Source organism: Anguilla rostrata, chromosome 12 (assembly GCF_018555375.3).
Source record: "Anguilla rostrata isolate EN2019 chromosome 12, ASM1855537v3, whole genome shotgun sequence".
NCBI classification, from domain to species: Eukaryota; Metazoa; Chordata; class Actinopteri; order Anguilliformes; family Anguillidae; genus Anguilla; species Anguilla rostrata.
Window position 1 is genome coordinate 11,968,834 of NC_057944.1, and position 24,068 is coordinate 11,992,901.

A 24,068-nucleotide genomic window follows, 5' to 3' on the forward strand; every position below is an offset into this window, starting at 1 on the left:
GCTCCGTGGTCCGTACGCGGGAGGAAGCGCGTGACTGAAACTGGGATCAGCAGTTCCGGAATCGGCCCGGAGCACGACGAGAGCGGAGCGCGGAGGAATGCGGGGCGGCGAGCCTGACGCAGCGAGCCAGGAACGAGGCATTCCGCGAACGAGCGGCCAGACATGTCGTCATCACGCCTACGCCGGAGAGAGGGAGAACGGGAAAACAAACCCCCCCCCCACCCCCCCACCCTACCACCGCAACCACCTTTAACAGCGTGAGCGGACCAGAGTCGTCAAATGCAGTGCCGTATATCCTCTTTCCGGCACCAAACCGGAAGTAAACGAGCCGGAAGCAAGGCTCGGCCCGCGCCCGTGCGCACCGTCGCCTGGTAACGCAGTAGCCTGTAGCGTGGTTGGCCGGCACAGTCCGGCGCGGCCCAGCGAACGTGTGACTGTAGGGCACATCCGTAAGATGTTACCGGCCCAATTTCCAGTACACCCCCCGGTGTTCTTCAGGACGAACCGTATTAAATGAATCCTCGAAAAGCCAAGAAAGCACCGCTAACACAATAACGTTTATCCTGGCCCCCAGTTCGCGTTTTCCTCCCTCGGCCTCCCGGAGACTCAATAAAAACAAATGAAACCGGACGCTCTCAATATCGTACATGTTCAGGAAGCCGCCGCCCAGGGAGGGCTTATCCAATCAGCCGCACGAAAACACATCCCCCGCGCGAGCGAGCGCGGAGAGGGGAAACCACGGCCGTCGGTTCGGCCGCTTCCTCCCGCGCTCCAGCGCCGCTCTTCAGAAAGCACATTAAATCACCACCGCGCTTTCAAACCACCGCAAGCCTCCTCCGTCAGATCGAAGAACAGCCCGATTTTCAGTCCGAGGATAAAAAATTCAAAGAGGACTGCGCCTTTCCAGATAGGGCCCTTAGATTTTAAGTAGTCTTCATGGAAAATAGCGGCAAAATCAGGGCTTCTTTAAACATGTCATTTTCTACACCTGCTTCTGAGTGTCTGTGGCCTTCCACACACGGTGGCCATTACTGCGGGTTTTTAATGCGGGCCACGGATTCTGGACGTTCGCTGTGGGCCTGCGCGTTTCACCCACAAACCCAACAAGGTCGCCGGCCGCTCTCTCAGTCTCTCAGCCCAAACTGCCGATAGACACTGGGTAAAAAAATACTAAAATACACAGGAGAAGGTGAGGAACCAGGGCTGTTAATGAAAAGTAGCAGGTACTGCAGCCTCCGCAGGCAGTAATGGCCCTGAGGACGCGAGGTCACCCCACCTACCCCATTCCCACGGGCCCCGTTAGGCTACCGTCAGAGCACAGTGGCGAATCAGACGCGCTCCCCCCGCTTCCTGGCGGGCCGCGTTTCCCACGCTGCGTTAAGGAGCCGTTTCCCCCGCCAGTGACCCCTCTGCTGGGGCCGTTACGCACCGCCAAAACTACCGCGGCCGTGCGGCTGGATCTCCCACGTCCCTCAGCACCAGAGACGCGGCGGGGGGGGAGGGGGGTGGGGGGCGCGCAGGGCTAACCCTGCCATGATCAGACTTATTTCGCCGGATCGCACGCGGCGTCGCTCCAGCAAAGCGCCCTAGCGTCACACCCGGCCGCTAACGCGATGAGCGACCCGACCGCGCGGCGGATTAGCCGGCTGGCGCCGTAGCGCCGCCCGCGTTTCCGCTGCCTCCCGCCCCAGCGAGGAGGACGAAAGAACAAAGAATCAAACGGACTAAACGAAGCGAAGACGGGAGAGCGTGCGCGTGAGTGTTAGCGCAGCGCCGGAGGGCAGGAGCGCCGCGCTCGCCGTCTGAGGGGGCTGCGCTCTCAGAAGCCCGTTCTCGAACCGCGGGCCGCCTTTCATTAGCCACTGGAGGCTCGCCAGCGTTCACAGAGCGATTCCCCGGCCCACTTTCAGAAGCTCTGAAAAAGTTCCAGACTTCCTCGCTCGTTCTTCTCTCTCACCCCTGTCACAGCATATATATATATATTTTTTTTTTTAGAAGAAGAAGAAGAAGAAGTTCTCAAATAAGACGAGCGAGTGCAGAGAGGGGCGGTCTCTCACCTCATTGAGCGGCGCGTTCCTCGGTAAACTACCCCAGCTACCCCCGAAAAAGCTTTTCCCAGCCCTCAGCGGGCCGGAGACAAAAATCGATACAATCAAAGCGCAGAAACGCTCCCCGCTTGTGAGGGGGCGACCGCTGCCATGGAAACGGCCCACAACACCCAAACAAAGGAACGCCGACTCGGCAGCTTCTCTGTGACTCGTCAGTTCGGGGGGGGGGGGGAGGGAGAAGGGAAACAATGAGACGAGCCATTAACCGAGCGGTCTCTTTTAATGACGGGACAGCATGCAGCCGTCCAGGTGTCACCGGGGTCAGCCGGCTCTGCCACCAGAGGGCAGGCCAGTCGGAGGCCTTCTGACCCCGAAGTCAACAGGCCACTGAGGAGACGCGCAGGATTGGAGACAAAAACAGTGACCCTTGGGAACTGTAGTTTTATAAACACGGTTTTTTTTTTTTCAGAGCAGAGACACCGCAGGACTGCAGCATCGTAAATCATCCCGAAGTTAAGACCATTAAGGCTTATTCAACAGTAGGGCCCGCTCCACGGAAAGCGGATAATGCCGGGAAACGCTGTTTTAAAAGGAACGGCCATGTCATTAATACAGCTTATAGCAAACGCTCCAGGGCAGAATATTGACAAAGGCATAAAAACAGCGTGTTCCAGGAATTACACAAGACCATTCACTTTCTTTGAACAGCAATTCAGCTGAATCTTTTTTAAAAACAAGAGCCGTTGGAAATCTGAACCAAGCAGGCCTACAAAATGTAGCAGAGAGTTTGCAGGTAGGGCTGTCCTGCTGCTGCAGCAATGCAGAACTGAGCCACTGGAGTCATTTCAGGCAAACGAATTAATCCTGAAGGATCTTCCTACGGCCCTCTCTCTCTCTCTCGCTCTCTCTCTCTCTCTCTCTCGCCTCTCTCTCACACTCGCTCTCTCTCTCTCGTTCCCTCTCTCACACTCTCTCTTGCTCCCTCTCTCTCACACTCTCTCTCTCTCTCTCGCTCCCTCTCTCACACACACTCTCTCTCTCTTGCTCTCTCTCGCTCTCTCTGCTTCCTTCTGCTGTCGCTCTCCCTCTCCAGCCAACGCGTCCGCACGCAGGAAGCTCACAGCTAGCGGCGCCAAGCTCCGGCGAGCTAGCGTGACAAATTTGACGGGGTCCCAGAAACATCGCCGTGGCGACGGACCGCTGCTCACCTCCTGCCGCAGAAAGCTGCCGCGGACACGCCTTTTTTCAAAAATGAGCGGTCGTAAAACTGTCACTGAGCAAACCCAGGAAACCTGCAGAAGGTGATTTGGCTCTCCGTCTGCCGACACCTCTGAGTGACTGTTTTCACAGAACACGGAAATGTATGAGAGTCTAGGGCAAACAGCGATTTGAAAAGACGTCTGAAGCTTAATTTGAACCGGGTTGTTTGCGAGCAGACCCGGCGGAATGTGCTCGGTCACCATCAATAAATTCCACATCGGTAAACAAACAGCCTACGCAGAATGTTTATTTCACGCGAGTTCACGGTCCTACTGTAGCTCAGTCTCTCTTCACTCTGCTGGGCCATGAAAATTGTTTCATCGTTATTTTTGCCCCTGTTACAACCCAGCCTAGGGTCAGACTGAGACAGGAAGAATGATAAGGGAAATGTGCTGCAAACCGACCAGTAAACTCTATCCCTATCCCTATCTGCCTATCCAAATCTAACTGAACGCTGGCTGGGCTTCAGAGGGTACTGGGCACGGGGCGGCTTTCAATGCTGAGCTCCGGACTATCAGTGGGTAGTCTGAAACCCAAAGTCTGAATAGCGTAGCCCCAACGGAGAGTTAAAACTCCACCCAAACGTCCCTTCAAAAATAACAAAGCAAAACAACAAAGTTGCGTCCTGATGGAAGGATCCGTAGTCCAGCTGGGAACACAATAATGAAGCGGAACACTGCACGGCAAGCACAGGGCAACACGAGAGTAGAGATCCAGCAAACGGTCAAACACAAAATCCAATCAGCAAACAAAGCAGAGGGGCTAGTTGAGAATAGTAATCAAATATGGTCAGACACACAAAATGACATTACGTTACATTTATTTGGCAGACGCTTTTATCTAAAGCGACAAAACAAAGGTCCGACAAGGTACAATACACATTTTGTAACGGTTATTAATAGCCAGGGGCAAAATCATGGGGCAAACAAACTAGAAGGGCCGAGGCAAGGATCGGATTGGAAGGGAAAGAGCCAGAGGTCACACACGAGATCTAATCAGCAAACAAACCAGAAGGGCTAGACGGGAATCGGAATCAGGCAAGAATTTGGTTGAATATCCAAAGTCAAACGAAGCATTCACGGCCGACCAGATGACTAACCGGAAAAACGAAACACGCACGCAACAGACAAATGCAAACAAACGTACGACGTAACGACAGGCGTTGCAACAGCCCCACAGCTTCGAATTTGGATTTCCCAGTAAGGACACTTCCAATGAACTGCATCATCATATAGGCCAGTACATTTACACATTCAATGAAAGCAACTCATTCTTTCAGACCGGTGCCATTTACCATGATCAGAAATGCAGTCATTGAGAACTGAAAACAGCGTAACAGACAGGATGTAAGGATGAGGAAAAGAATGAGCCCATTTTGAAATTAAACAAAAATGTGCCCAAACGCACGCACGCAATATCCAAGACCCTACAGATCCTTGGAAGCCCGTTTTTCTTTTACCCTCAAAGTTTTAAAGAATGCAGAGCGATCTAGTTAAAGTTCCTGCCAACCCATAATTATCGTCTTGCAACACGTGGATCAAAGGGAGACAACATTGCAAAACACTCATGGGCTGCTCCCCTCAAATTCTGAAGAGATTTCTTTTGTAGTGGGAAATGTATGGTGGACACTATATGGATTTTCCAGATTATGAGACAAGTTTTATTTATTTTTGATTTATTAATTTTTTCTTCAATAAATTCCACAGTGTAACTGCTTTAGCTTCGCCTGCAGCGATGGAGTGTAATGATCAGCTGAAAGTTCACTGTGTATCCTCTCAACCAGGACAGTGCAGATTTTGCAACATTTTGTAATTAAATAAACAAATAAATACAGTAAATTAATAAATCCTATCCGACCTCAGTGGTTTACTCTAAATTAGGTAGGAACTGTCACCATTGACACATTTTTCTTTGTTTTCCCCCTTTTGGTGTGAAAGGGTGGGTGCTCTCTCTCTCTCTCCCTCTCCCTCTCTCCTTGCACAACAGCAGTGTCCATCCATCCATTCTTTCCAAGTGTGTCACTTCTACAAAAGCCTTACCCACAAAGCCTTACACTTACCCAGAAACCCTTACTCAGAAAGCCTTACACTTACCCAGAAACCTTTACTCAGAAAGCCTTACTCTTATTTAGTCTTACTCTTACTCAGAAAGTCTTACCCAGAAGGCCTCACTCTTGCTCAGAAAGCGAGACAGAGCCACTGCTCTCCACACAGAGCCTGAGGGCCAGAGGCATTCCAGCCGTGAAAGCAGCCCTCAAATCTGCAGACACGGACACGCCCGCTCAGCCCCTGCGCATCTGCTGCAGCTACAGCTGCTACTCTGCAGACTCCTCTCAGCTTGCACAGGCCAAAAATCACCTTCAAAAAACGTACTAAAAACAATATGCTCTTTTAAAGGGGAGCCTTCAGCCATCCCCCCAAAAATGCTAATAAATAAATAAATAAATATTAATGATCATTTAGTTGTGTTGGGGGCACGGCAGAAGATGTGCTGATCAATTCGAGCTAAAGAGGCATTCCTAGAATGGAGCTAAGTGTTAAGTCGGTAGTCCACTGGTTCGTCTTTGTTCCAACCACAACTGCAATCTCATTGAATTGAAAGATAAAGCAAATTCCAACGAGCCAAACCTGTACTGTGAGCAAGTTTAATGAAAAATTATGAAATAACTTAAACATGTGTTCAACAACCTACCTAGGAGTCTACTGATTCATCTCAGTCTTTAGTCTTTAAAAATTCTGGGTCTGCAGTTATGGTGGGAACAAAAAGCAGCATGAAACAGGCCCGAGTTTGGGAACCACTGCAGTAGTCAATCCAGAGTTTAGGCCGGAAAAGCAGAAGTTGTAGAGCAATTTAGAGTAATAATGCTGTTCCAGGACCTCTGTAAAAAACCACTTTCAGGCAGACTTTAGAGAGAGCGGAGCTCTTACCTAGGAAGGCCCTCAGCAACCGCATGAGCCATCATTCATTACACAGCAACTCTCCTTCAACTTCAGCCGCGATCGATCGGCGAGCGAGCGGGCGGGCGGGCGGGGCGGGCGGGGGCGGCGCGCGCAGGACGCGGTGGCGTGCGGTGCGGGAGATGGCTCGCGCGGCTTTCTGCCGGGTGCGTAAAGGCTGGGGCTTTTTGGGGAGGGGAGGGGGGAGGAGGAGGCGCTCGAGTGAAGTGCGAGGCGCTCTGGAGAGGGACCAGGAGCCGGGTCAGAACCCACGAATGTGGGCCCGCGGAAAGCCCGGTAAGCGTCCGCGAAGGAGCGGCGCGCGGCAGAACAGAAGTGACAGGGCCGCTCCGGGTCACTCTCTCTCTCTCTCTCTCTCTCTCTCTCTCTCTCTCTCCGCTCGCCAGAGGCCTCGTTTTAACCCGGGCCTCGTCGACCATTTCAAACTTCTGCTTCTTTTGCTGAAAATGGAAGCCGGTGGTTTACGGTGGCGGGCTTAAACAGGATTTATGGGCCCTGCCACAGGCCAATGTCCAAATCCAGTCACAAGTCTGCACGCTTATAAATCCAGAGAGAGAGAGAGAGAGAGAGGCCGGGCGTATTTCTTGAGTACCTCAGGACAGAAAGAGGCTGTTGAAATGCACTAAACGTTCTACACAGCCTACCTTTAAAGCACGCTGCCATAGAGCAACAACAACAGAAGATTGACGAGGGGCTGGGAGAATGCCCCGACGTCGCATTTATGATTGAAAACTTCACCCAACACAGGACGGAAACACCTCAGCGCTTCTAGCGGAAGATGAAAAAGAGCAGGCAGACGAACGTGTCCGAGCGAACCCGACGCAGCGCCTTCAGTACCTCCAAACTCACGGCGGCGCGTTTAGCCGACTTTGCGTACGAGCCGCTGCTTTCGGCATTTATCATCTCCCTTTTTTTCCGCTTGGAAAGGGAAGCTTCCACGCGAGGATGAGATCTGCGTGAGCGCTGGAGAGCCGCGTTGAGTCGGGAGAGCGCGCCGCAGGGCCGCGCCAACGCCTGGGAAAACACGATCGCCGCCGACACGAACGCACGCCGGGGGATGGCGCGGCCCAGCTTCTTCTGGAGTTAACAATCTGAGCTTCTATTATACGCAGCTTCGCGCCTCTCCCTCTGCCCTTTGGGAGTCGCGCACACTGTAATTCAGACCCATTTGGTACAGTACTCTAAACGCTGAGCGCGACGTGTTCCCGGAGAGGTCTGCGGCTCGCGCTGCGCTCCCCCTGAATGCGCAGCTGTTCGGCAGACAAGGCAACAATGCGGACCGAAATAAACTTACCGAGCGAGAAGAACCGTTTGTATTTCCCCACAAAGCCATGTCTGTATGCATACAGAAAACGGCCCACAGGTACACATAGCACACGTAACAAACCATTTTTAAATGTTCAAAGAAATTATCTTTAAATAGTAGCCTAATAAATATAAATGTTCACCATTCCAGTCTGCACACAATGTGGCAAGTGCGTTGTTCCCCAGACTCGTGACTTCTCAGAAAGCACCACTGTGCGTAGACATAAAAAATGTCTGCGGACGGCCCAACAAGACCTGAACGCCATCCATCACGCAGGGGCAATTATGGCATGTTCAAGCTACGGTAATTATGTTACGCCAATTAAATTAACAAAGAAGAAGACTCCAAGGAGAAAGCGGGAGACCGTGGGGCGGCGAGACACCGCAGAACCACGCGGTCAAAAAGAGCGGCCCGCACCGTGTGCACGGTCGACCGGAGCGACCGGAGCCACCGCACCCCGAAGAGCAGCAGGCCCCAGCAGGGCTCGGGGACGAATGGCTGGATAAACCCGTCAGCTCCTCCAGGGGGTGGGTGGGGGGGGGAGGCCGACAAACCTGTTTGTGTTCCGCCCCGGTGGCACTGGGGGGGGATCGATATGCCACCGGAGCAGGGGGGACTCTGTGAGATTTACACAGCCCCACTGGCCCCTCAAAGCGAGCGAGGGATACGCACTCCCCGCTCCGCTACACGCACGCTAAACATCGAAGGATCAGCCTACGGGCAGCGTGCGGTTTCAACACGCCCGTGGGTTCAAGGGACAACGTTCCCCAGAGTGCACTCTTAAACTACCAAAGGCCAGGGGGACGCTCCCTCTCTGGACCGCAGAAGAACAAAAACATAGATCTTAAGCTTCACTTAAGTCTTAAGTGAAAAACCTCAACACCAGGTGGGGTTTTCCCCCACGTGATCGCTTGGTTCTTCTTGCACTACCAGGCTGACGAGGTTGGTTTTGAATATTTAAACTTAAAGAGAGGAAAGGTGAAATATGCCGTGACAAACTCTGAATCCATTCGAGAGGCCCATCTCTCTTTAGGCAGGGCGTGAAACATTCACAGCACACGTGTGAGATTCCCAGGATTCTGACAGGACGGACGCACGGCAGGGGGCGGTTCCGGGGTCACATGATCACTCTGTCACAAGCCACCGGGTCAGAGTGGAAACCAGGTCAAATTTGAGATTCCAGCCTGTTGCAATCAGACAAGTCTGTTCAGGAGCCTAACGACGCAGTGACTCCGGGCGGTGAAGGGGGCTGAACGATTATCAAGTATTTGCCAAGCGGAACAGCACTTTGCCAAATTACACTTTGAAAGAGGAGGACGGAAAGAATTAAGAGCTGCAGGCCTTCTAGGCAAAGCTTGTGCCCTCTGTGGGCCCCCCTAACGTTCACACGGATGTGCCACAGATGCAGCAAGCGTGTGACTGAACAGAAACGGTTGCACTCTGCTCAGGAGTACACTCTAAAAACGGCTGTGCTAATGGAGTAGATGCCATAGCTGCAGTCCATATAACCATGGCTGCAGTCTGTACAGTGCAGATGCAGACTGTATAAGTGCAGCTGCAGTCTGCATGCGTATCTGTAGTCATATAAGCATAGCTGCAGTCTGGATGTGTAGCTGCAGTCCATATAAGCACAGCTGCAGTCTGTATGCGTATCTGCAGTCCATATAAGCATAGATGCAGTCTGCGTGTGTAGCTGCAGTCCATATAACCATGGCTGCAGTCTGTATGCGTAGCTGCAGTCCATATAAGCACAGCTGCAGTCTGTATGCGTAGCTGCAGTCTATATAAGCACAGCTGCAGTCTGTATGCGTAGCTGCAGTCTATATAAGCACAGCTGCAGTCTGCATGCGTAGCTGGAGTCCATATAAGCATGGCTGCATTCCACATGCGTAGATGCAGTCCATATAAGCATAGCTGCAGTCCACATGCGTAGCTGCAGTCCATATAAGCATAGCTGCAGTCTGTATGCGTAGCTGCAGTTCATATAAGCATAGCTGCAGTCTGCGCTAGCTGCAGTCCATATAAGCGTAGCAGCAGTCTGCATGCGTAGCTGCAGTCCATATAAGCATAGCTGCAGTCTGCATGCGTGGCTGCAGTCCATATAAGCGCAGCAGCAGTCTGTATGCGTAGCTGCAGTCCATATAAGCGCAGCTGCAGTCTGTATGCATAGCTGCAGTCCATATAAGCATAGCTGGAGTCTGCATGCGTAGCTGCAGTCCATATAAGCGCAGCAGCAGTCTGCATGCGTAGCTGCAGTCCATATAAGCGCAGCAGCAGTCTGCATGCGTAGCTGCAGTCCATATAAGCGCAGCAGCAGTCTGCATGCGTAGCTGCAGTCCATATAAGCGCAGCTGCAGTCTGTATGCGTAGCTGCAGTCCATATAAGCATAGCTGGAGTCTGCATGCGTAGCTGCAGTCCATATAAGCGTAGCAGCAGTCTGCGTGTAGCTGCAGTCCATATAAGCGTAGCAGCAGTCTGCGTGTAGCTGCAGTCCATATAAGCGCAGCAGCAGTCTGCATGCATAGCTGCAGTCCATATAAGCGCAGCAGCAGTCTGTAGACACGGCTGCAGTCCTTATAGGACACCAATGCGCAGGTGCCAGGAGAAAACTCCCTGGGGAAAACGGGTTAGTCGTTAGATTGTCGATGGCGGATTAAGTCTTTTGGCAGTGCTTAGGGAAACACAGGGTGCATTTTTATATACAGATATTGGAACAGAAGCTCTCCTCAATTTACCCGTATTTAAGTAATTTGAGCACATAATGAGGCCTTCCACATCTCTTCAATTGAGGAGACGAACTCAAGGTTGGGTCGCTGAATGTAAAATCAGCATAATGGCCACTCCGGATCAGACCGTCATTAAATCGGGTGTTACTAAGGACCGGCGAATTTCAAACACAATGCTTCTTTGAGGCACATTTACCAAAGACGCAGCGGGTAAAAAAAATTAAGATAATGGAAACACCTCACGCGCTTAAAAACTGCCCCGCTGCGAGGGGCTCAGATGAAAACAGCATTAATGATTTAGGCCAGAACCGACGGGGCCGCGCATCGTCGCATTAAAGCTTCCACAGGAAACCTGCCCCGTGGAAGTCACGCCACTCACACTGAATGCTAATGCTTTACCTGCCCCACCGACGCGCCGCTCGCTTCCCGTCAGTCCGAGCCCCAACTCTGCTAATGCAATAAAAATCTAAGTAACAACATCCGCTTCTCACAATGCGCATCTGGTTAGGAGATAAAAAAAAACGACATCAGAGAAATATCTGTCACAGTGAATTGTACCCCGGACAGATAAAACAGCAACGGCTCAAAAGAGCAAGCCTCCACCTGTACCCAGGTGTATAGTATTAGAAACTGATGGTTCTGTAGATCTCCAAATGGAAAAATTACTTCTTTTTTTAAGGTACTATTAAATATTACTAAAACTTCCTCCTTTTTTGTATGATATTCAATGACCCCCCTCAGCTCCCTAAATTTTTTGGGACACTCTAAATGCATCTGAACCCATTTGGCCAAAAAAAATGGTACCAATTCAATTAGGCTGTAATAAAGAGAACGCGTATGTGCAGACGTGTGCAATTCAACCTCTCCTAACTGGAAGCCCGAAATACAACCGACTTCTAACAGGGGAAGGATACGGTTCGATGTGGCGTCTCATGCCTAGCGAAGACAATCGAATGTCTGACACAGGGCAGCGGACTCTCCAGGCTCGGCCGACAGTGACCGCGCGTGGCGAGCCGCCGCCCGTTTTCACACGCAGCCAATAAGAGGCGAGCTTTCAGGGGCCCCTCGGGTGTGTCCGCGTGCGAGAGCTTTCCAGCGCCGCCCTGGGACTGATAAAGCCCCGGCGCAGACGCCTCGGCCCCGCCCTAAAGCCCCCGGCAGTCTGGCCGACTGAGCGGGCGGCGCACAGGGACGACGCTATCCGCTAGCGACTTCTGCGCGTCTCGCTGTTTTAACTGGGCAAAGTACTGCCACCTGACATTTTAGCTAAAGGCTAATTTATCATCTATTACCCTAGACAGGAGCCTATAACAAGCGGTTTTAACCTGGCGAGAACACGGCAGACCCTCCTCGTTCCCCGATCGGGGTGCTGTGCGGCACCTGCTGCTCCCCTTTTACCAGATCCGGCCATTCTCCGCGGGGGAGGAGCACAGCTCCCCCATCAGGGGGCTGTAAATGAGTCCCTGTTTGGATGTTTTTCTTTCCCCCCCGTCCCAGAGCTCTCGAGTCATAAGCAGCTTGGATTAAGAGCTAGACGAGGAGACGTGAGGTACAGTGAGGCCCAGAAGAGTCACATAGCTGGAAATTGACATGCATGATGCAACATCGCCAAAACGCTCAATTCAGCACTCGTCTCAGGTCCTCCTGAAACGTCGTCCCAGTGCAAGGCTGGCTTGACACGTACGGAGTTTCTTTATGCAGGTTACCCATGTACACAGCTGGATATCTATGGTTCAGATTAAGCTTCGAGGACACCTGAGCAGAGCCTTGGGGTAGGTATCAAATTTCCAAGAGCCGGGAATTTGCGGCGCGCGTGGAATTTTTCAAATGTGCGCTTCGAATCGGTTTATCGAATACTGAGAATGCATTTTCAGTGGCATTCACGACGAGTGAAATCCAAAGAATTTCAAGAGACTTCCAGGACCTGCTGCGTTTACATCTCCGTTGCTGGTTGCGCAATACGTGTGTGTTAACACACCTGTGACAGGCCACACCCCCACCATGAGGGGAAAACAACCCGCTGAGCTCCATACGGTTCGTATGAGCAGTCAGAGGATTATCAAGAGTAAAAAATGCTGAAATGCTGTTGTATGGTGGGCTGTTTCTTTTCATACACAATGACAAAAATAAGAACCAAGATTCGATAAGCATAATCGGAATGGTAACAGGAATCGATAAAAACTAAACAATATCCAACCCTAGCAGAGCCTGGCCTGAGAAGTGAAGTTTCACCCTTTAGGTCAGACACTCTGGCCAAAATACTATCCCGTTAGCTAAATACACACCACTGCTTGCATCCCAAAATTACACACACTCATCCCTTAAAAGAATAAAAAAAGAATCGAAGTGAACGTTCTTGAGCCAACTCAACAAGTTTCTCATTTTAAAAATGCCTTTGCACAGCAGTGAGTAGGAGGAAAATACGACCACTACGATACAAGGAGCTATCACGGGTGCAGGCTGGATCCAGAAGAGGGCTGACGTCCAGCAAAGGAAGTCACCCTCCAAATAAAAAAAAGTTACGAGTAACCAGCCAAGAGCTAATATAACTATATCCCACACACTTGAACTATAAAACTGAGCATAACCACTATTACACTGTGTTCCGAAGCCTCTGGGAGGGAGAGGGAGAGGGAGAGAGAGAGAATGGAGGCACTTCACTGAGGGGGTGGGGAGGGGCAACTTCCAGTGAATCACGCTCCACCTCCCATCCTGCTCCACGTAACAAGGACACAGTTTCCTCCTCAGATGACTCCTTTCTCTGGAGCAGCCCGTTTCCGGACGTGTGGTTTTAGGATAGGGCCGCGTGTCGAGCCTCTCGGGGAGAGGTCAGCGATCGGACCGGACGGCGCGGTGGAGCGGGAAATGCGCTGAGGGAAACCGCCGTGTCTGGCGCTACCTTCACGTGAGCCAGCCTGCCCCCTTCACCCTTACAGTCTTCAGCCTGCCCCCTTCACCCTTACTGTCTTCAGCCTGCCCCCTTCACCCTTACTGTCTTCAGCCTGCCCCCTTCACCCTTCTGCCCTCTCTCCCTCGGGGAGAAGAACTGAACTCACGCACACACAGAAAGAAAATGTTTAATGGTAAAACACACAACCAGCCAGACATACAATTACTTACACCACCGGAGACTACAGTCTTCAGCCTGACCCTCGTTAAAATTCAAATGGAAGAAATCCAGGCACTAGTTTTTTTTTTGTTTTTTTTTTAACTAGACACAAGTTGGATGAAAAAGACATTCTCTCTTCAAACAGTCTAATTTAGGCTACATGTGTTCTTCGCTTTCGCCCATAGCACATTATAGCGAAGTACAGGAATCTGCATCTGGACTCCATTCAAATCCCTCCAACAGGGACATAGCACATTTATAGCCAGATAATGATCTTAATCAAATCCACATACTGTAAAAAAAAAAAAAAAATGGGGCCACCTGCCCTCCAGAAGATCAAGACCCGCGCTATTAAGAAAGGAAGGTCCCCCAAGTCCCTGCTGTCGGAATCGTTCCTCCAGCTTCAACTTCCTGTCCTCTCAAGCGAAGGGTTAATGTTCTCTCCTGACCCGTTCCAGTTGACCTTTTCGCGGCGGGGGCCGTTTCTCCTCGGAGATGGCGGTGACGCACATCATTAGCTCGTCTGCAGGCCCCGGCCGGCTCAATAAGGTCAGAAAGCGCGGATGGCAGAGACGGCGTCTTTGTTTCCCGCCGCCGCTATAAATGGCTCTAAATTGGGCTGGGGGTCAGGTAAAGCGCCGCTCTCCGAGTGTCATGGAGGTAATTAGCCCCGCAGAACACACTGCAAACAAAGCAAACGATCTGAACGTCTGTAATGGGCCCTCTCCCGCTCCCTGTTCTACTCCTGTGAATATCAGGGAGATCGTTAGCCGACGCGAGAGAGCTAATGCGCAATTAAAGCAACAACATCTACCCCCGTGTGTCCGTGCCACTCTCAGGGAAAGGGGGGAGGGATATCGGCAAGGTCTGAACGGACCCTGGAGGAATCTCCCATTTCTTCCATGTCCATGTTTGCAGAAACTAATGCTTTTCACGGTGACTAAGAGTAACTCGGCTCACCCATCACATTCACCCCGACCCCTGCTGACAGGCAAAAGGGGGGCACATGATTCAACATCGATGCATATGCCCCCTTTCGGCTGCAGTTTACTTTTTATTTTGAGCATATAGCCTACCTCCCAGACTTCCAAGAAGTCTGTCCATGGGACTGCATTCACATTTCATTACAAAAACACAGGCTACACATGGAGGACAATCAAACTATAATCCCACGACCTGAGATTGCAGGAACTATTTTAGTTTTTCCTTTATTGCATTTGCACAACACAAAGAACGAGTACCATTTTCAACTGCATAATAAAGAGGACGAAACATTCAGATTTTTTTTATTACAAAGCGAAAACGCACTAGCCTATTAGCCAGGGACCATTTCCACATTATCAATTTGAGAACTTTGGCTGAGAAGTAAAGTTTGTGTTCGTTGAGCCAGGAGCCAGACAGAGGACACGGTCATGAATGAAGCTTTCCACGGCTTTGGCACTGAATAAAGTGAACAAAGAGGAAACAAGTCCATCCCGAACACATCTGTTACTGTAATGACTTTAACGGCAGACAAGGTTAATGGCGGAAGACAGACAAGGTTCAAAGCAGGGCAGGAAATCAAAGCCCTGCGTGGGCAAACCGTCTGGAACACACCCGGAAAACCGTCGAGCTTGAAGGATGGACCTGAACCCTCCACTAAGAAGAGAGAGAATGAGCAGCTCCCGGACTCCCTCGTCGCTGCCTCTGGGGTTACTAAAACGGATCCCAGGCTTCCCTGGCCTTGCCCAAACAACGGTAGGGTAGTCTGCACTTCCAAATGCCGTGCCGACCGGCGTGGATGAGCCCTGGCCAAGGCTGGGAGCGAGGCCCAAGTCTCCAGTCCGTGCGGCCCCCCGTGCCACACAGCCGTGGACACTTGCCCTTGCCCAAAGCGAAAGGAAGGCGCTCCCACCCCCCCCCCCCCGTGTACCTCGGCAGCGTCCTGCCGTCTCCCCGCCTGGGACCTCTGCGGGCGTTTTACCACCACCGCCGCTCCCGAGTCCCGCGGCTGTGCCGGCTTGGCCACCCCGGACTCCGCTGCTGGCTCCAGTCGAGCGAGCGGGTCGCAGAGCGCCTGCCCCTTTCCAGCACTCAGACTCACCGTTCACTCTGCTCACTGGCAGCTCCGTAATTACAAATGTCAGGGCAACGCAAGCAAAAAATCTATCATTTCCCAGGTGCTCAAATCCTCGACATGGCTGGAAAAATCCACGTTTTTATTTAAAAATCACCCAGACCTTATAAGACCAGTCGTTCAGGTCGGGACTAACGATATCCCTCGATGGGAATCATCAAAGATTCTGAAAAGGGACTTTATCCACTTACTGGATACCCAGACATCGTCCTAAATAAAGCACGTCCTCATCTCCAGCCAAATTCCCACGTTAGGTGGAGTGTGGGTCTGCGTTTCAGCAAATTACTGAGCCAGCACACCTGGCGCTCCTCCACCTGCTGTACATACGACGGGAGCTTTCTAGACTATTTTCATCTTTTTTGGTACCGAGAAAACTCTCAAAAGATGGTCTTCACCCAAATTCGCTGGGTGCACGCATGTGGTCTGTGAACTTGCGTCACTGTGTCTGCCACTCGCAACCGGTCGTGTCCTTCAACAAACGATGCTCACTAGGTCCAAATGCTGCGGTCTTTGGTTCCACTACAAAAAACGGCCGTTCTACTGGGTCTGGACCAAATTATACCCGTTTTACTTCTAATACGAAACCTTGTGTTAGTTTTAATAATCAAATTGTTGCCCCCGTAGCAAACTCTATTCATGCCGCTAAATCAGTTTCTGTTAACCCTTCAGAAAACTGTGCACTGCTAAGCCCCCTCTCCTCCGGACGAAAATGAAAAGGAGCAGCTGAGTACTTCAGTTTTAATTAAAAAGAGAAATTCAAAACAGAGACCAATTAAGAGATGTCATGCAAATAAGTTTTGAAACTGTGCCCCCGCAAATGATTAGGCCATGTCTAGCACAGATTCTCTACACAGAAAAGCAAACTCACAAATGAAGCTCAATATGGCATTGTGGAATGTGAGGTCACTAACAGATTTCACAGTAAACAACCTGTGTTGCTGTGATAGCAGTTCGGATTGTTTGTTCTTAACAGAAACCTGGTTAGGACTTGAGGGACTGGCTGTGCTTAATGAGGCAGTCCCAGCTAATTCCAGATCCTCCTCCTCAATTAGAAATGGCACGAGAGGGGCAGGCACAGCCAGCAGCCTCTCTTCCTCTTTAGGTCATAGACAGCTGTCCCTTTGTCATTTTTCATCCTTTGAACATCATGCAGTGCTTTTAAAATGTGAACCTTATACACTGGCTGTCACAGTCTACGGGCCCCCTATACAAAATGTCATACTTCTGGATGAATTTTCTTCTGAGCCACTGTGAATCATTCATACAGATTACAACAGGATTACCATTGTGGGTGACTTTAACTGGCATTCAGACAATACCACTGATGCTAGAGTTTTGGACTTTAGCAACCTGTTGATGGATTTCACACCAGCACTTAAATGAGCTCACTCAGAAGCATGGGGACACATTCTTGATCTTATTACAACACGGGGACTCTCCACTGTCTTTTCATCCGTTTTTGATGTTACCATTTCTGATCATTTTTGAGTATTTTTTTTACTGTTTTAATAATGAAGTTAATCATAAAGAAGGTACCATGAAGAAACTCTACCTTGACTCTGAAGGTGCCGACAATTTTATTGCCAGTTTTAGAAATAGCCCCTCCCCTTGCCTGCACTCCTCCTGTAATGACCTGGTTGACTGCTATTGCAAAAGATTAAGAGCAAGCATTGACCTTCTGGCCCCTCTTAAAATGAAAAAAGTTACAGATAATTTCATGTCCCCCTGGAAAAATGAGAAGACGGCCATTCTTAAAACAAAGTGTCAAAGAGCAGAACGTAAATGGCGGAAAATAAAACTATATTCATTTTCATATTTTAAACGAGAATCTCTTAAATGAGAATCAATGCACCAAAACTGCCCGGGAAAGCTTTTAAAAAAAAATCTTATTTCCAAAAACAATGACAAGCGCCACTTTTTATTTTCATAAGTTGATAAAATAATAAATCCTTCTCTTAAAACACGAAAACACCATCCGCAGTCAAATGTGATGAATGTGCAGGTTTTTCCAGTGACAATATAGCTGACATAAGATTGGATATTTCCACCAAACACTGTGTTTATGCTAAAATTGACCCTGTATCGCTTCCCATAAGCTTTTTTTTTCTTTTCTTTTTTTTAAACCTCATTGATGATAACCTTTAAAAACAAAGTAGCAAAGTAGTCTCACATCGTCTACCAGTGCCCTTGACCCCATCCCCTCCAGCTTTTTAAAGAAAGTCTATACCTGCTTTTCAGGAGAATTGCTAAATATGATCAATAACTCCCTGCAGGCTAACATTTTTCCATCCACTTTCAAGACCGCCATAGTTAAGCCCCTTCTTAAAAAGCACACCCTTGATCCTTCCATTCTTGATAACTTCAGGCCAACCTCAAATTTGATGTTTTTAAGTTAAGTCCTTGAAAAGCTGGCCTTCCTATAGCCTAGTTGCCAGATTACTTAAATACAAATACTATTTTTGAAAAATTTCAATCTGGCTTCTGTGCAAAGTACAGCACTGAGTTAGCGCTAATTAAAGTTGGTAATGATATTAGAGTAGGCTACACTAAGATAATAGAAATCTCTCCGTTCTGGTATTTCTTGACCTGAGTGTTGCATTTAACACAGCGGACCATGAAATCCATATCTCCGGGCTAGAAAAATGGGTTGGGCTTTCAGGCACAGTTTTCTGTTGGGTCTTAAATATAATGTCTCTCTTGATGATTTTTCCTCAAAGAGGGTCAGCATTACATGTGGTGTGCCACATGATTTTTGTCCTATTGACACTCTTTCAAGCTGTAGTGCAGACACAAATATGTGGATGACTTTATGAATTTTCTAAAACTAAAACAAAATAAAACAGTTGTCATGGTAATTAGTGATAAGATCAAGAGAGAAAAAATTGTATCTCGCCTTAAAACTAGAGATTTAAATATCACTTCTCAGGTGAAAGATTTGGGCGTCTTATTCGACAGCAACCTGGATTTTAATGAACATATCAGAAATGTAACCAAGACTACTTTTTACCAGCTAAGAAATATTGAAAAAGACCCTTCCTTTCCTAAGAAGATTCCAAAAACTTGATGCCTGAATTTGTAACAAGTCTCCTTGATTATTGCAATGCTTTATTCTCTGGCATTCCACGCACAGCAATTCATAAACTGCAGCTAGTTCACAATGCTGCTGCCAGGGTACCAACTTAGAACCAGTAAATGTGCACATATCACTCTTACTTTAAAATCATTACACTGGCTGCCGGTTGATTTTAGAATTGATTTTAAAGTGCTTTACTGGTTATTAAAGCTATCGGTGGATTTGCCCCTGATTATTTAATTAATCTCATAGAAAACTATGTCAGAGCTCTCAGATCTTCAGATTCCCTCCTGCTGTCCATCCCACGATCAAGAACTAAAACTTATGTGTAGGCTGCTTTTAGCTCATATGCCTCCAGGCTGTGGAAAAATCTCCCTTCGGATCTGAGGGCATCTGAATCTGGGGATATTTTTAAGAGAAATCTGAAGACCTACCTTTATCAATGTGCTTTTCATTAGGAACTTTTTTTTAATGTTTTCACTTATTTTAGCTTATTCATTATTTTATCTTTTTAATTTTCATTTTTTTTTATTTCACGCCAGAGTATTTCTTTATTAAGTAATATATTTTCCTGTTATTTTATATATATTCTACTGTTTTATTTTTGTCCTCTTGTCTGTTTACTTCTGTTACTTCCCGTAAAGCACATTGAATGGCAATGATGTGTCATATAAACAAAGTTCATTATTATAAAGTTTATTATAAGGTTTAAACCAACTTAAATAGCTCATTTTTAAGAGGCAATATCTGACTGGAGAGCAAAGTGAAAAGAACCAGCAGTTCTGCAAAGCACAGTATATATCACAGTTCAAGCATCCACAAAAGCTCTGCGGAATTATTTTTTTGGCACCCGTTGTCGGAAGCAAAACGCAATGTAAACACATGCGGTCTTCCAGGTTCACTACTTAGGAATCACACTTAATCATGTGATGGGTACAGGGCTGGTTCCTCGATCATGTGATGGGCACAGGGCTGGTTCCTCGATCATGTGATGGGCACAGGGCTGGTTCCTTACCTGTCTTGTGACTGCTCCTCGTACATCCTTTCCTTGCCCTCTTTGAAAAGGCGGATTGCCCGTTTGGACTTCTTCATCAGGCTGTCGATGTACACTTTGAAGTATTCGTTTTCGCTGAGCTGCGCCAGCTTCTGGCTCTCCTCGTACTTGCAGAGCACGAGACGCAAGTGCTGATAGGTGTCGGGTAAAATATCCAGGATGTACGGCGGGCTGTTCTTCAGGTGCAGCCGGGGATTCTGACACAGCCTCACCTGCAAAGAGGTTGCATAATAAAGACTTTCTGAAACATCTTTAAAGGGCAGGGACAATACCCTCACCGACAGGTGATGAAAGATGAAAGCGTACACGGAAAATTGTCCATGTCCGTCACTCAAAAACACAGTAAGATGAGCGGTGACCAGCAGAAGCCTAGAAGCGTGACTGACAACTGAGAGCACGGTTCACATCCATCCAACAATGTTAAACACAAAGTTTCAATAAAGTTTACATCAGGGCACTGCCCAATGTTTTTTTTCTTGATGCGTGAATGAACTTGCATATCTTTTACAGAGTTTGCGAAAGCAAATAACTGAATTACTCTGCTTGGCTGGCTTACAAACGTATGCATCACTGTTATTAAACGGTTCGGTCATTATACAAAAAAGAAACCCTTATTTTCATAAGCCCAATTGCCCATTAGGTTTGGCTGAGCAGTCCGACTCCTTTTCCCCTCTAATTACAGCCTGCCTCCAGACAGAGATCCCACAGAGGCAGCTGCTAATCAGAGTTCTCTGAAAGCAATAGAGCACTGACATTCAATAGGTTTAATTATCATTATTATTTATAAATGAAAGACACCCCCACGCTCAGTGCGGCGACTGATGAGTTCCAGCAGAGTTTGAACAAAACTGAAAAATAACGTATCCTTTTAAAACCAAAAGCTGACCCATTTGACTTATTTAGCCATACAGTAGGTGCAATATGATTAAAATTGTCTCTTTGGCCAGAGGTAACAGATGGTGAATGGCTCTTTGTTACAAATTGAAACTAATAGATCTCAATACCATATACCGAGAAAACTTTTGGCTTCTTATTATGTATTTATGTAAATCGGAGGAAGTTGGCAGATGAAAGGTTCTGATTATGACTAAAGGTCACGTCAAATTTTGTTGTGGATGGCAGTTGCAACCTGCTTCGCCCTTGAGATTGTGTGCAAGCTGGGTACCGCACATTCGTAACACTTAGTTAAAAAACATTCCGCATATTTCAAGTTCAAAGAGAAGTTACGTGTTACATCACAACTCCATAAACTAATTACATTTTTAAAGGACGACCGCTGGCTGGCGCCATGAATGCCCAAGGTCTGCCACACAGGAGACGCACTGGGCCGGAGGCAATCCATCATGCGTGGGACTGCCTCAAGACCCCATGCCCACAGAGCTGCAAAACTATGAGGGTAGTAAATTTAGCTGGTTTACCGACTGTTATGGTAAGAGTTTACTTGTTCAAAAATGCTGAAGGCTGAAATTTTTAGTGGGGTAACTTAATCGTAGAATGGCTAAAGTGACAGTGCTAACATAGATACATATATTGTATGTCCACATTATTAGACATTTAGTTTACCGTTAACTCTAAAAGCAAAAACGATCACTTACCACTTTATCCATGAGCTTCCACGTTTTTTCCACTGTTCTGCGGTCAGCGACAGCTTGTTTCGGCGGTCCGACAGCATCCTGGATCGCATCAATGATGCCTAAAATCCGGCCTTTCCTCGGGTTAGGTGCGCGACCTCCCGGGTTTCTTTCTCTGAGAGCTGTTGCCATTTGCTATTTCAGTATAACCAAAAAAATGAAATAACATTAGCAAACAAGACAAACTGACAGTGAATGTCACAAAAGCAAAATATACAACGCTAGCTACCGACATAAAAGTATGACTACCGATGGAAGTTAGCCAGCTGCTATCCATCTTGCTAATTTAGCTTATCAAACATCAGTCAGCCAGCTAATGTTAGCCAGCGTGATAGCTACCAGAGTAGCTTAGTACTGCACTGCGGTTTCAGAAGCCAACCAAAATAGTTTTAGCTATATGGCTAGTGTCTAGTATGATACATTATTCTGATGCTGCTAGTTATCAACATCTGGAAGTAGTTAGCAAGCCATGTAGCTAGCCAAGTTTACAAATGGTCTGGCTCCCTTAACTTGTAAGACCTAGAGGGAACCAGACGTTATTAAACTAACGCCACAGGCTAGAATAGAAAGCTAACTTTGCTGACTATCTCACTCAACCAGCTGTTATTGTATAGTCGATACCGAGTTACTATTGAGCACACATGTACATAGCGAACACAAGCTAACGTTAGCATTATGTCATTTAGTTACAACAGAGTAGCTATTGCTGCTACAAAGTGTGTTACAGTAGGAGGACTAGCAAGTTGGGGGAAAGCTAGGTAGAAAGTCATTTCAATATTTAAAATCATCTAGCACCAACTAGTAAGCTAGCTAACTTCACAGCTAAAACAAGTGATTCTTCGTTAGCATAAGTTCAGTTGCCAGCTAGCTGCTAATCATGCAGAATGCTTCTTTTAAGCCGACTAAAGCTAGTTATTTTTCTCGTGCTATAAACCCTTTTCACTGAAAGTCCTGTTTGATTATAGCTTGACTTATCCAAACTTACTGCGGCAGAAACAAAGCAGCAGTCCACGCAGCAGATAATGTCAAGAGGCGTCCCTCCGCTTGGAACTAGGTGTTCCCCACTACCAAAACCAAAAAAAAATCTACAAAACAAACACTGAGAAGTCTTACAGATTCATGCCCTCCCTCCAAAACACACTTCCTTAGCTTTTACAAAAGCAGTTTTCCTCTTTAAATGTCATTTTCCCAGTCGTGTATTTGACTGTTGACGGCTGCGCAGCCACAGATCGGAACGGAGGGGCAGTTAAATCCTTTTGGCAACCGAAACTGGAGTCAACAGCAAGCGCCCTAACATTCAACACTCTTTGCTGGTGAGTTTCCTTTCGATTCGCCGACGTGCTCATTCGTATTTCATTGCTTAAACACCAAAGCAACCAACTCCTTCAGCCTATTAAATGTCAGTGCGCGTTATAGACGAAGAGAAAAACTTCACGGAGTGAAGGAAAAACTGGGCGGAGCAGAGGGCGGTGATGTCGAAGAAATCAACCCGGGGTAACCTTGATTAGGCATAGGAACCTCCTTTAAGTAACCAATCAAAAGAGAAACTGGGCAGGGGCTTGAGACAATTATGATAGCACCGATCAAGGCAAATATAAATTATAGGTATAAAATTTGTTATAAAATAATTTTCCACAAATAAATTCAGAGGTTTCCAGAAACATTCCCGGCAAATCAATGAATGCATGTCCCAACAGTTATTTTAGGATGAACCCAAAGTAGTTTTGCCATGAAGCATAAGTCCACATATTAAGTTGCAAGTTAGAGGTCATTGTTTTCAGCTATAAAAATCTGCCCTAATTTTTATGTTAAGGTACAGTACATTTTATGTCTTGGGTACAGTACATTATAAATTGCAGTCCTACTATTGACTAGTTTAATAAAATTGGCAGCCTATCATTGGCTCTCAGGGTCTGTGATTTTGTACATGAGTGAAGATAAGTTGATATTTCATTCATTTTTTTTTTTTTTTTTTTTGGATACAGTTCACCTGACCTCCCTAAAAAGGATTAAATTAGACTGTTGATACCTGTATGTTTCCGTCAGATAGCACAAATGACAGATTGTTTCAACTGGTTCCAGGAGAAATACTTCAAAATAAACATTACGCCTTCTTTCCTCTCATTGTTGTTACAAGTTTGAGCAGCACACCTCACAGATCTGCAGATGAAAATCTGAAGATAAAACATTCTCGGCAGTTGCAAGGTCATGTAATATTTGATCTGTCGATCCATCCATTATCTATACCCGCTTATTCCTGGTCAGGGTCGCGGGGGGTGCACTGGGCGAGAGGCAGGAATACACACTGGGCAGGTTCGCAATCTATCGCTGGGCGCACATACCATTCACTCACACATTCACACCTATGGGCAATTAGAGTTTCCAATTAGCCTACCTGCATGTCTTTGGACTATGGGAGGAAACCGGAGTACCCGGAGGAAACCCACACAGACATGGGGAGAACATGCAAACTCCACACAGAAAGGCCAAGGTTGGGATGCAAACCCAAGACCTTCTTGCTATGAGACGACCTTCTTGCTACCCACTGCACTACTGCACCGATCTGTCTAATTATGGCAAACTGGCAGGTAACATGACACACATTATCCAGATGCTGGTTGAGCTGTTCTTAATAATCAACAGGATGAGAGAGGCAGTGATTATTTTTGGCACATATTTTTTGTATATTGGTGCTTTGGAGAAAAAAAGTGTAATCTTCTCTTTTCTACAAATTAACATATCTCTGTCACAGTTGCTTCCTCTGTATACCATGAACATCACAGCGAA

General features: G+C 47.7%; 1 protein-coding gene across 1 annotated transcript in view; it reads right to left on the reverse strand.

Moving 5' to 3' along the window:
- Positions 1–22,705, reverse strand: part of LOC135236764 (E3 ubiquitin-protein ligase CBL-B-like) — a 73,131-nt gene extending 50,426 nt beyond the window's left edge. Inside the window, exons 1-3 of the mRNA XM_064303293.1 lie at positions 22,267–22,705; positions 21,246–21,416; positions 19,612–19,862 (exon numbers count right to left, since the gene is read on the reverse strand). Of these exons, the coding sequence (XP_064159363.1) occupies positions 19,612–19,862; positions 21,246–21,413 (419 nt within the window). The 5' untranslated portion in view covers positions 21,414–21,416; positions 22,267–22,705. The remainder of the gene's footprint in view (positions 1–19,611; positions 19,863–21,245; positions 21,417–22,266) is intronic.
- Between the last annotated feature and the right edge of the window lie 1,363 nt (positions 22,706–24,068).